Source organism: Capricornis sumatraensis, chromosome 1 (assembly GCF_032405125.1).
Source record: "Capricornis sumatraensis isolate serow.1 chromosome 1, serow.2, whole genome shotgun sequence".
NCBI classification, from domain to species: Eukaryota; Metazoa; Chordata; class Mammalia; order Artiodactyla; family Bovidae; genus Capricornis; species Capricornis sumatraensis.
This window is the reverse complement of record NC_091069.1, coordinates 233,473,240-233,486,541: the sequence shown is the minus strand read 5'-3', so window position 1 is coordinate 233,486,541 and position 13,302 is coordinate 233,473,240. Positions and strand designations below refer to the sequence as shown.

The following is a 13,302-nucleotide window of genomic DNA, read 5'->3' as shown; positions in this document are numbered from 1 at the left end:
TGGTCAGGGTTTGAAGGAGTATGGTGGGGATGACTTGCAAAAAAAAAAAAAAATCTGGGAAGGGTTTTCCCCTCTAACAAAAACTAAAAATTACACTTTAGGAGAAAATGCTCATTCCTGTAATTGGTTATGGGATATCTGGAGCTGCAGCAGTCATCTTGTGCCCATGAGCTCAAAGTAAGAAAAAGGCAAAGAAGATAACTCAGAACCTTGACATAGTTGTGTTGATAAATTAATCATCCTGGGGCTGTGTATCTGACTATACCCCACCCCAATTTTTATTGTAATAAAATACACATAACATAAAATTTACCATAGATTTGACTGTACAATTCAGCACTTTAAGTATTGTCACACTGATGTGCAACCGTCACCTCTATTCATCTCCCGAACTCCTTTCATCTTGCGAAACTGAAACTCTGTACCCATCAAACAATGACTCTCCATGTCTCTCTCCCTTCAGTCCTTGGCAACTACCATTCTACTTTACGTCTGTAGGATTTTGATTACTCTAAGTTCCACATAAAAGTCAAATCATGCAGTTTATGTATTCTTATGACCAGCTAATTTCATGTCACGTAACAGCCTCAAGGTTCAGCCGTGTTGTAACATGTCAGATTTATCTTCCTTTTTAAGATTAAATAGGCGGTCTCAAAATGGAGGTAAAACCGCCGCCCGGTCGCCCCCAGCCCGACTCCGGCCGTCGCCGCCGCCGCCGCCGGGGGGAGGAGGGTCATGATCCCAAGGAACCAGAGCAGTTGAGAAAGCTGTTTATTGGTGGTTTGAGCTTTGAAACTACAGATGATAGCTTAAGAGAACATTTTGAGAAATGGGGCACACTTACAGATTGTGTGGTGATGAGAGATCCCCAAACAAAACGTTCCAGGGGCTTTGGTTCTTGTGTCGAAGAAGTGGATGCTGCAATGTGTGCTCGACCGCACAAGGTTGATGGGCATGTAGTGGAACCAAAGAGAGCTGTTTCTAGAGAGGATTCTGTAAAGCCTGGTGCCCATCTAACAGTGAAGAAAATTTTTGTTGGTGGTATTAAAGAAGATACAGAAGAATATAATTGGAGAGACTACTTTGAAAAGTATGGCAAGATTGAAACCATAGAAGTTATGGAAGACAGGCAGAGTGGGAAAAAGAGAGGATTTGCTTTTGTAACTTTTGATGATCATGGTACAGTTGATAAAATTGTTGTCCAGAAATACCACACTATTAATGGGCATAACTGTGAAGTGAAAAAGGCCCTTTCTAAACAAGAGATGCAGTCTGCTGGATCACAAAGAGGTCGTGGAGGTGGATCTGGCAACTTTATGGGTCGTGGAGGAAACTTTGGAGGTGGTGGAGGTAACCTTGGCCGTGGTGGAAACTTTGGTGGAAGAGGAGGCTATGGTGGTGGAGGTGGTGGCAGCAGAGGGGGTTATGGAGGAGGTGATGGTGGATATAATGGATTTGGAGGTGATGGTGGCAACTATGGCGGTGGTCCTGGTTATAGTAGTAGAGGAGGTTACGGTGGTGGTGGACCAGGAGGATATGGAAACCAAGGTGGTGGATATGGTGGCGGTGGTGGAGGATATGATGGTTACAATGAAGGAGGAAATTTTTGAGGTAACTATGGTGGTGGTGGAAACTATAATGATTTTGGAAATTATAGTGGACAACAGCAGTCAAATTATGGACCCATGAAAGGGGGTAGTTTTGGTGGAAGAAGCTCTGGCAGTCCCTATGGTGGTGGTTATGGATCTGGTGGTGGAAGTGGTGGATATGGTAGCAGAAGGTTCTAAAAACTCAGAAGAAAAGGGCTACAGTTCTTAGCAGGAGAGCGAGGAGTTGTCAGGAAAGCTGCAGGTTACTTTGAGACAGTCGTCCCAAATGCATTAGAGGAACTGTAAAAATCTGCCACAGAAGGAACGATGATCCATAGTCAGAAAAGTTACTGCAGCTTAAACAGGAAACCCTTCTTGTTCAGGACTGTCATAGCCACAGTTTGCAAAAAAGTGCAGCTATTGATTAATGCAATGTAGTGTCAATTAGATGTACATTCCTGAGGTCTTTTATCTGTTGTAGCTTTGTCTTTTTCTTTTTCTTTTCATTACATCAGGTATATTGCCCTGTAAATTGTGGTAGTGGTACCAGGAATAAAAAATTAAGGAATTTTTAACTTCAATATTTGTGTAGTTCAGTTTTTCTACATTTTAGTACAGAAACTTTAACAAAATGCAGTTTTGAAGGTGTTTCCTTGTGAGTTAACAAGTAAAGAAGATCATTGTTAATTACTATTTTGTATGAATTTTGCTAAAGTTAACTGTAAAGAAACACCTGCTGACTTGCAGTTTAAGGGGAATCTATTCTCCACATCTCCAAACCATGACATGAATGGCTCTGACATGGGGAGAGAATAGATATTTGTATGTTTGCAATGTGTGTTTTAGATAATAGAATTGGGTATTTAAATTAGCATATTTGTGAATTTAATAGCATTAAGATTTACCTTCAAATGAAAAATCTCAAAATTTCTATTTGGTTTTTGTGCATTTTCTTTCAAAATGTAATCATGATTTTAGTGTATTAGCTTTGCTGAAAGTCCTAGCTGTGTTTAGAACATCTCCATTCTACATTCACCTTGGTCACAAGTGAACTGCTGCCATAGTTTTATTTGGGTGTAAAGAATGTCTACTGCCCTCTGTTTAAATTCTGGGAAGGGGTAGTGAATGTTTCCCCTTTCCTCCTACCTTAGGAAACATTCTGAAAATGTTGAAAATACAAGACCACTAAGACTGCTGTATCTGAGCAAATTAGTGGCTATCTTTTTTTTCCTTTTTAAAGCACAAGAGGCCCGTAAATCTTCAGTTATTTTCCTTGGTTTAATATATATTTTTTTGATACAAGCTCTCAGAGCAAGGGAATAAAAATCATGCATTGTTGAACCATTAACTGGCTGGCATGCTTTCCTGTTTGTACCCTCTGCATTTTACTGGGTGAAAACCAAGGATAGTCTAGATGGAAATCATCCCAGATACTTAACTGCAGTAGACTTGCAGCACAGTTGCTTAGTACAAAAAAGCTTTTCACTTCCCCGAGACCTGAATTCAAATTTGAATAGTCAGCTTGTACTCACTTAAAATCCCAAAGAACACACTGTTGCTCATGTGTATGCTTGAACCTAAATCATGTTGGTATGAGTTTACAATTTGTTTGGAAGATCCTTGTTGAGAAGAGTTTTAGATAACAAGGTCACATATATATATATATATATAAATCAATGTCTACTGTTTTGCGCCAGCTAGTGTTTACAATTTCATTCAAGCCCTGAGTATGTGCCCTGTTGTTATTGTTTCTTTGGCAGTTGAACGTTGAATTCGAGATTCTTAATTTTGTTTTAAGAAGTACTAAGCAAAACAAGCAATAAAGGGGGGATGGGGCGTGCTAGTGTTTGACTATGCTCTCGTTGCTCTAATTCTGTGCCTCTGTGCATTAATATTTGGATGCATGCCAGCATGGAAATTGGTCTTCACAGACACTGCAGTTTTTCAGAAAACACTCACAAACCAATAAATGTAACAGACAACATTCCATTTGTTAATGGACATATGTGAATAAGCAGTGTAGAAAATAGGCTAATTATCAGCAAATGGTTAAGTCTTTAACAACTTAAAAGTGTGGTTATATAAATGGACACTGTCAATGTTCATAACTTAAATCTGGGTATCTGGTCAAAATAATGCTTGGGAAACATTTTATTAAAATTAAGCTAAATTGTCAAAAAAAAAAAAAAAAAGATTAAATAGGATTCCATTATCTGTATATGCCACATTTTGCTTAGTCATTCACCAAATGTCCATTCATCAGTGGACATTTAGATTGCTTCCACCTTTCCACTATTGTGACTGATGCTGCCATGAAAGTGGGTACACAAAGCTTTTTGAGACTCTGCTTTCAGTTCTTTGGAGTATATACTCAGAAGTGGAATTGCTGGATCACGTAGTAATTCTATTTAAAAATTTTTGAGGACCCATAGGACTCTTTTTTATGGACAAAATAACCTGTAATTGTTTAAGCCATTTTCTGACAGTTTTTCTGTTCAGTTCAGTTCGCTTCAGTCACTCAGTCGTGTCCAACTCTTTGAGACCCCATGAACTGCAGAATGCCAGGCCTCCCTGTCCATCACCAACTCCCGGAGTTCACTCAAACTCACGTCCATTGAGTCAGTGATGCCATCCAGCCATTGCATCCTCTGACATCCCCTTCTCCTCCTGCCTCCAATCCCTCCCAGCATCAGAGTCTTTTCCAATGAGTCACCTCTTTGCATGAGGTGGCCAAAGTACTGGAGTTTCAGCTTTAGCATCATTCCTTCCAAAGAACACCCAGGGCTGATCTCCTTCGAAATGGACTGGTTGGATCTCTTTGCAGTCCAAGGGACTCTCAAGAGTCTTCTCCAACACCACAGTTCAAAAGCATCAATTCTTCAGTGCTCAGCTTTCTTCACAGTCCAACACTCACATCCATACATGACTACTGGAAAAATCATAGCCTTGACTAGATGGACCTTTGTTGGCAAAGTAATGTCTCTGCTTTTGAATATGCTATCTAGGTTAGTCAAAACTTTCCTTCAAAGGAGTAAGCGTCTTTTCATTTCATGGCTGCAGTCACCATCTGCAGTGATTTTGGAGCCCAGGAAAATAAAGAGTCTGACACTGTTTCCACTGTTTCCTCATCTATTTCCCATGAAGTGATGGGACCAAATGCCATGATCTTAGTTTTCTGAATGTTGAGCTTTAAGCCAACTTTTTCACTCTCCACTTTCACTTTCATCAAGAGGCTTTTTAACCTCTTCATTTTCTGCCATAAGGGTGGTGTCATCTGCATATCTGAGGTTATTGATATTTCTCCCGGCAACCTTGATTCCAGCTTGTGCTTCTTCTAGCCCAGTGTTTCTCATGATGTACTCTGCATAGAAGTTAAATAAGCAGGGAGACAATATATAGCCTTTATGTACTCCTTTCCCGATTTGGAACCAGTCTGTTGTTCCATGTCCAGTTCTAACTGTTGCTTCCTGACCTGCATACAGATTTCTCAAGAGGCAGGTCAGGTGGTCTGGTATTCCCATCTCTCTCAGAATCTTCTACAGTTTATTTTGATCCACACAGTCAAAGGCTTTGTCATAGTCAATAAAGCAGAAATAGATGTTTTTCTGGAACTCTCTTGCTTTTTCAATGATCCAGTGGATGTTGGCAATTTGATCTATTGTTCCTCTGCCTTTTCTAAAGCCAGCTTGAACATCTGGAAGTTCACGGTTCATGTATTGCTGAAGCGTGGCTTGGAGAATTTTGAGCATTACTTTCCTGGCGTGTGAGATGAGTGCAATTGTGCGGTAGTTTGAGCATTCTTTGGCATTGCCTTTCTTTGAGATTGGCATGAAAACAAGAGTTTTTCTGTTACTTGCAGCCAAACGCCTCCTACTTAGTATGAAGGAGGGAGGGAATATTGGACAAAGAGTGTATTTGAGTACAGTAGATCTGCACAGAACCACCTGGCACATTTAGGAAATGGCAAAGAGTTTGACATATCAGCACATGAAGTGAAGGAATGCATCAGTTTTATTTGTTGTAGAAAAGACAGTGCCCACCTTAGCTGCTTTAAGCTGGAAACAAATGCATTGAAGTACCTGGTAACTAAGAATCTCCTGGAGGGTCAAAGAGTCAAGTTGAACAGTTCTTTCACCTGATCACTCAATACCCAGCTAATCACAATCCCCAAGTCACGCATCTGGTAAACACACACAGACACTGTGGTTTGCACAGGATACAGTAACCCAGGCTTCTACCTTTACTGCCTGAGGTCTTTCTGCTATGTTTTGCCACCTTCATCAGCAATGGCCTCTTCTTCCTCATATTTCTCTCCTCTGAATTAAATTCTCTCATAGCTAAAGCTTGGAGAACGAAATGGCAAACCACTCCAGTATTCCTGCCTGGGGAATTCCATGGACAGAGGAGCCTGGCAGGCGACAGTCCATGGGGTCACAAAGAGTTCAGTTCAGTTTAGTCGCTCAGTCATGTCCGACTGTTTGCGACCCCATGAACCACGGTACACCAGGCCTCCCTGTCCATCACCAACTCCCGGAGTCCACCCAAACCAGTGCCCATTGTGTCAGTGATGCCATCCAACCATCTCATCCTCTGTCATCCCCTTCTCCTCCTGCCATCAATCTTTCCCAGCGTCAGGGTCTTTTCAAATGAGTCAGCTCTCCGCATCAGATGGCCAAAGTATTGGAGTTTCAGATTCAACATCAGTCCTTCCAATGAACACCCAGGACTGATCTCCTTTAGAATGGACTGGTTGGATCTCCTTGCAGTCCAAGGGACTCTCAAGAGTCTTCTCCAACACCACAGCTCAAAAACATCAATTCTTCTGTGCTCAGCTTTCTTTATAGTCCAACTCTCACATCCATACATGACTACTGGAAAAATCATAGCCTTGACTAGTCAGACCTTTGTTGGCAGAGTAATGTCTCTGCTTTTGAATATGCTATCTAGGTTGCTCATAACTTTCCTTCCAAGGAGCAAGCATCTTTTAATTTCATGGCTACAATCACCATCTTCAGTGATTTTGGAGCCAGAAAAATAAAGTCAGCCACTGCTTCCACTGTTTCCCCATCTATTTGCCATGAGGTGATGGGACCGGATGCCATGATCTTAATTTTCTGAATGTTGAGCTTTAAGCCAGCTTTTTCACTCTCCACTTTCACTTTCCAGAGGCTCTTTAGTTCTTCTTCACTTTCTGCCGTAAGGTTGGTGTCATCTGCATATCTGAGGTTATTGATATTTCTCCCGGCAATCTTGATTTCAGCTTGTGCTTCTTCCAGCCCAGTGTTTCTCATGATGTACTCTGCATAGAAGTTAAATAAGCAGGGTGGCAATATACAGCCTTGACGTACTCCTTTTCCTATTTGGAACCAGTCTATTGTTCCATGTCCAGTTCTAACTGTTGCTTCCTGACCTGCATACAGATTTCTCAAGAGGCAGGTCAGGTGGTCTGGTATTCCCATCTCTTTCAGAATTTTCCTCAGCTGGACAAGACTAAATAACTAACACACATGTCTAAAGCTTCCTGGGGGAAACTGCATCCCAGTTTGAAAGGAGATTTTGACCTTGAGAAGGTGGGACACAATGTTCTGAGACTCATTCAAATGCAGTAGGAAAGAGGGATTTCCCTGGTGGTCCAGTGGTTAAGACTCCACACTTCTACCTCAGGGAGCACAGGTTTGACCCCTGGTGGGGGAATTACAATCCCACAGGTCCCACAGGGCAGCCGAAATAACCCTCAACCAACTAAACAAAACAAAAAAACCAAAACACCAAATTCTATAGGAAAGAGTGCTCTAACTGAGTATGCCATGGGTATGAGAAAGGGAAATATGGGAGCTTATTATAGACTGAGAGTTTCCCAGGTGGCACAGTGGTAAAGAATCTCCCTGTCAATTCAGGAGATGTAAGAGATGCAGATTCGATCCCTGGGTCAGAAAGATCCCCTAGAGCAGGAAATGGAAACCCACTCCAATATTTTTGCTTGGAAAATCCCATGGACAGAGGAGCCTGGTGGGCTACAGTCCACGGGGTTGCAAAGAGTCAGACACAATTGATCACACACATGAACATGTGGACGGAACATCTGTGTCTCCCTGAAATTCATATTGAAGCCCTAACATATATATGATGGAGTGTGGCTATGTTTGGAGATGGGGCCTTTAAGGAAGTAATTAAGGTCAAATGAGGTCGTGAGAGAGGGGCCCTGATTCAATAGAATTTGTGACTTCTAACTGCAGGTGGTGACTGCAGCCATGAAATTAAAAGACACTAACTCCTTGGAAGAAAAGTTATGACCAACCTGGATAGCATATTCAAAAGCAGAGACATTACTTTGCCAACAAAGGTCCATCTAGTCAAGGCTATGATTTTTCCAGTGGTCATGTATGGATGTGAGAGTTGGACTGTGAAGAAAGCTGAGCACCAAAGAATTGATGCTTTTGAACTGTGGTGTTGGAGAAGACTCTTGAGAGTCCCTTGGACTGCAAGGAGATCCAAACAGTCCATTGTGAAGGAGATCAGCCCTGGGATTTCTTTGGAAGGAATGATGCTAAAGCTGAAACTCCAGTACTCTGGCCACCTCATGGGAAAAGTTGACTCATTGGAAAAGACTCTGATGCTGGGAGGGATTGGGGGCAGGAGGAGAAGGGGACGACAGAGGATGCAATGGCTGGATGGCATCACCGACTCGATGGACGTGAGTCTGAGTGAACTCTGGGAGTTGGTGATGGACAGGGAGGCCTGGCGTGCTGCAGTTCATGGGGTTGCAAAGAGTCGGACACGACTGAGCGATTGAACTGAACTGAACTGAACAAGAAGGGACACCAGAAAGCTCATTCTCTTTGTCCATGTGTAAGCATCAAAGAAAGGCTATGTGAGGACAGAGTAAGAAGGCACCATCTGAAAGCCAGGATGAGTGCTCTTGACAGAAATAGAGTTGACCACAATCTTGATCTTGAACTTCTGGCCTCCAGAACTGTGAGAAAATGAATTTGTGCTATTTAAGCCGCCCAGTCTGTGGTCTTTTGTTATGGTGCAGAGTTGCAGGGCGTCCCATGGTTCCCATCAATGCCTGAAAACCTCCAGTTTGCAACTACTTCATTAAGGATTTTTAGGTAGGAAAATGCAAATTGGCATTTTTGAAAGACAGCTCTGGTAGTAGAGCATGTAGGGTGGGAGAGGGATAGGAAGTAAAGACCCTACTTAGGGGTGTCTCAGTAACTGAAGGGAAAGATGATGAGAAGCTGAGCTAAGCAGCTGCAGTAGAAACAGAGAGGACCAATTTGAAAGGAATTAAAGGGGCAGCATCTACAGAATCTGGTTACTGAATACAAAAGACGAGGAAGAAGAAAGTGATGACTGTCTAGTTTCTAGCTTGGGCAGTTGGCCAAGTGAAGATGTAATTCATCCAAGCAGAAAATGTAAGGAGGAACACGTGTGGGGAGAAAAAGAAATTCACTTTTATAAAGTCTCAAGTATCAACACACAAGATACTTATTCATGACATGTAAACAGAGTGTCTCACAGAGGACAAACCAGGCAGACACCACCTTAACCAAGCGATCAAACAGTTAATGTCACCGGTAGTGGGATGGGTAGTCACCAGGAGCTTCCCAAAAAGATGTACTGAGAAGAACTCAGCATTGCTTATGTAGTATTCCTGCCAAAAACGCATAACACAAACCGGGGGAATAGTCTGTAAAGTAACTGACTGGCCTATATTAATAAAAAATGTCAAGGTGTGAAAGACAAGGTAAAATCAAAGAACCTTCCCAGATTAAAGACATGTAACCGTTGAATGCAACTCGTGATCCAGGATTTTCTTTTTCTATAAAGATCATCATCGGGACAGTTGGAGAAATTGGAATGCATTAGTCACTCAGTCGTGTCCGACTCTTTGCAACCCCATGGACTGTGTAGCCCACCAGGCTCCTATGTCCTTGGAATTCTCCAAGCAAGAATACTGGAGTGGGTTGCCATTTCCTTCTCCAATAAATTTTATATATATATGTATATATATATATATATATATTATTGTTAATTTCCTGACTTTGATCATTGCACTAACTCATATAAGAGAACTCTGGTGTTTTAGGGTATATACATGCAAATATTTAGGGTTAGAGGCACTACACATACTCCAAAAGGGTTGCAAGAGATGGGGAAGAGGGAGGGAGGGATAGAAGAGAGGTGGGGAGAGAAAGATTCAGAGAGAATGGCAAAGCCATAAAGCAAATATTTTTAAATGACTGGCCTGTATTAATATTAACTGTATTAACATTTGGATGTATACCCAGGTGGCTCAAGTAGTAAAGAATTCTGTTGCCAATGAAGGAGAGGCAGGCAGGAGACATAGGTTCAATCCCTGGATTGGGAAGATCCCCTGGAGAAGGGAATGACTACCCGCTCCAGTATTCCTGCCTGGAGAATTCCATGGACAGAGGAGCCTGGTGGGCCACAGTCCATGCGGTCACAAAGAGTCGGACATGATTGAATAACTTTCACCCTCACTTTCATCTATGAGCCTAAAATGATATCTAAAGACAAAGTGTTTTAAAAGAATATGTTTTTTGACTCAACAAATTAGATGTAGGTGCTTGCAGTTATCAGAGTTTTGTGAATTTTTTATTGAGTAAGCATCCTCCATTCCTCGAGAGTGAGCCCTTAGCAAACTCACCTCCTGGGTTCACGTCATCTATCCTTTTCACCCCATGCCCCTTTGCAGTCTCCCTGAAAGATATACACTCTCAGGCCTTCACTCTGCTTTCCCCAGGAACAGCCAGTCATTCAGATTCTGAGACTCCATGTGCCCTTGGGCTGAGAGTCCCCTGGACCGACAGCCTCTTGGAGGGAGCATCCTTCACCTGCTGTCCTCCTGGGTCAGCCTCAGAGTTCCAGCCTCATTAAACTCTTCATTCCTGTGTCCCATCCTTTCAGACTATCCTCCTCATAAGAAGTCAGAGAGAGTCTCTGGACCACTCCCTCCCAAGAACTGGGAGACCTTCCCCAGCCAGTCTCCTTAAAGGCCCATCACTTTCTTTTGGAGTCTGGGGATGATGAGTGGCATGATTGGTCTCTCTCGTCTCACTTTCTTGGTGTGACAGGACAGTACTATGGGTGCCTCCTCACTTCCTTATATGAGAGGCCAGATCTGTGCAGGATCCACAAGAGTCTGGAGACCCATTTTGCGGGCAGGCTTTGGCCATCTCCACATTCTGGCCTAATACAGCAAGAGGCTGGAAAAGTCTACCAGAAAGCGTTGTACCTGGCCTATGGCATTTCTCCATGCCCTTCTTGGGGGCAAAGATAAGGAGGGCATTTCTTATTAAGACAAGTGAAAGTGACGTCCAAGTGATGCCTCATTGCACCTGGGGGATGCAATGTGACAGATCTGAGAAGTCTAAAGGCAGGAGGCTGAGGCTACTGCCCTAAGGTTGCAGAGCAAGGGAAGAGGGAACTGGGATGAGGTGCAGTGGGAGGGAGCTTCTGTCTACTGAGAGGGCACACGATTCCCAGGAGGGATTGATCAGAGATATCTCTTAAGGGATTCATCCAAAGTTGGGGGTGCGGGGATTGACCCAGCAGAGAGAGGGGCTGAGGAAATCTAGAGGCCAAATGTTTGGAGTTGTCAGCTGTTGACTGGAGGAGACATGGCCAGAGTTGAGATTCAGAACAGAATTTCCAAGAAAGTCACCTGAGTGGTCCACAAAAGAAAGAGGCTGCTTTGAGCATCATCAGAGTCAGAGAGCCACAGTGCCACAACACGCCAGGACAGGTCATCTAAGACCGGGTCATTCTCCATACCCCTTCCCCTGGACTCCGCCTATCCCTAAGGAGTCAGCAACCACACTGAGTGCAAAAGGAGCTCAGGAAAAAGGCAAGAAGTTAAACTCATCCTCCCTCCTCGCGACAACCATCCAGCCTGTTGTCATTCAGTCACTAAGCCAACTCTTTGCCACTCTGTAGACTGTAGCACACCAGGCTCTTTTGTCCTCCACCATCTCCCAGAGTTTGCTCAAATTCATGTCCGCTGAAGTCTGTGATGTTACCTAATCAGCTCATCCTCTGTTGCCCCCTTCTCCTTTTGCCTTCAATCTTTCCCAGCATCGGGATCTTTTCCAGTGAGTCCACTCTTCACATCCAGCCTGGGGCAGGTCTCAATCAGGGCAGAAGAAGAAGGCTTGATACTAAAGTGAGAAGTTTTGATTATTAGTTTGAACTAGACACTTAGATTACTGTCGTGAGACATTTTGGGTCACTAAAAGTGACTAGACAAGCAGCAGAACCTGTATGACACTTCATCCAGGGCTGAAAGAGAAGGAGACCCAGAGTAGGGAGAAAACCACTTGGAATCAGAAATAAAATTGTTTTGTACACACAAGATTCAGCTTATGCAATAAAATGGCCAGTGCAGGCAGGAATTACTAGCTCCTATTTCTCCAATTGGGCTTCCCAGGTGGCGCTACTGGTAAAGAACTTGCCTACTGATGCAAGAGATAGAAGAGACGCAGGTTCTTTCCCTGGGTTGGGAAGATCCCCTGGAAGAGGGCATGGCAACCCACTCCAGTATTCTTTCCTGGAAAATCCCATGGACAGGGGAGCCTATTGGGCTATGGTCCATAGGGTCACATAGAGTTGGACACGACTAAAGCAACTTAGCATGCACGCACTCCTCCAGTCAGGTCCTTTCTTTCTGGAGTCATTTTTGTCTCCTGTTCCCTTCTTTGTTCAGATAAGATTCTCCTAAGGGTTCTTTTCTGGAGCTGGTGTTGCTGTTTTGGGATTAAATGCCCAAACAGCTTTTTCACCTCCAAAACACCATGCAGAGCTGCTCAGAAGTTATTCTCACCATCAGGAGTGACTGACTGCCTTTCAGAACCAGGGTCTCCCAAACTTTCACCACTGAGAAAACTGCCCAGTGGGAGATGTATCTTCCTCGGATGGCCCTGGAGTGGTGTGACTGGGAACGTGCTCTGTGGCCAGAGCTGCATCAGTTCCTGCCCCACGGTATCCTATTTACTAGCTGTCTGACCTGCGGGACTTTTTAAACCATCCTGTGCTGAGAGATGCAGAATAACTAAACCACAAAAGCAACGATAAGCAACAAGCATATCAACCTGTATGGGTTTTACGAAGAGACTGGCTCAATACAGGGCACTATTAGTTCCGTGTTTTGCCAGAAGATAGACATTTTTCAGAAGAGTTCCTTTGTTATTGAATCTCTCTACCACCGAGCTCTGCTCCAGAGGAAGCTTTGGGCCAGTTCTATAGCCAGATCCTTTCTGTGCGCTCAGTCGCTCCATTCATGCCTGACTTTGTGATCCCACGAACTCTAGCCCACCAGGGTCCTCTGTCCATGGGGACTCTCCAGGCAAGAATACTGGAGTGGGTTGCCAGCTCTTCTCCATGGCTCCTTTCTACTGCTACCCAAGTCTCCTTTTCTCCTTTCTTAGGGTTTGAAAGAACTCAAGGGTATCATGTACCGAAGCCCCACTTCTCCCACAGCTCCCAGCAGGTGACACATGGATCTTTAACCTGCCATGAGTAGAGCCTGCTGGGTCTCCAGCCCCATCCTTTTTCTTTCTTTCTTTCTTTCTTTTTTTTTTTTTGAGTTTAAATCCATTTTATTTTTAAATAACCTACATGATATGATTTTTTCCCCTCAGAAACAATGCCTCCACTCCAAACAAATCAACGTTCAAAACAAATGAAGAAC

General features: G+C 43.4%; 1 protein-coding gene across 1 annotated transcript; it reads left to right on the top strand.

Annotated features, from left to right (window-relative positions):
* Positions 1-656: 656 nt before the first annotated feature.
* Positions 657-2,160, top strand: LOC138083676 (heterogeneous nuclear ribonucleoprotein A3-like). Its single transcript, XM_068977503.1, has 2 exons — positions 657-1,467; positions 1,612-2,160. Exons 1-2 carry the CDS (start codon positions 657-659, stop codon positions 1,785-1,787), a joined length of 987 nt encoding a protein of 328 aa, XP_068833604.1. The 3' UTR covers positions 1,788-2,160.
* Positions 2,161-13,302: the final 11,142 nt, after the last annotated feature.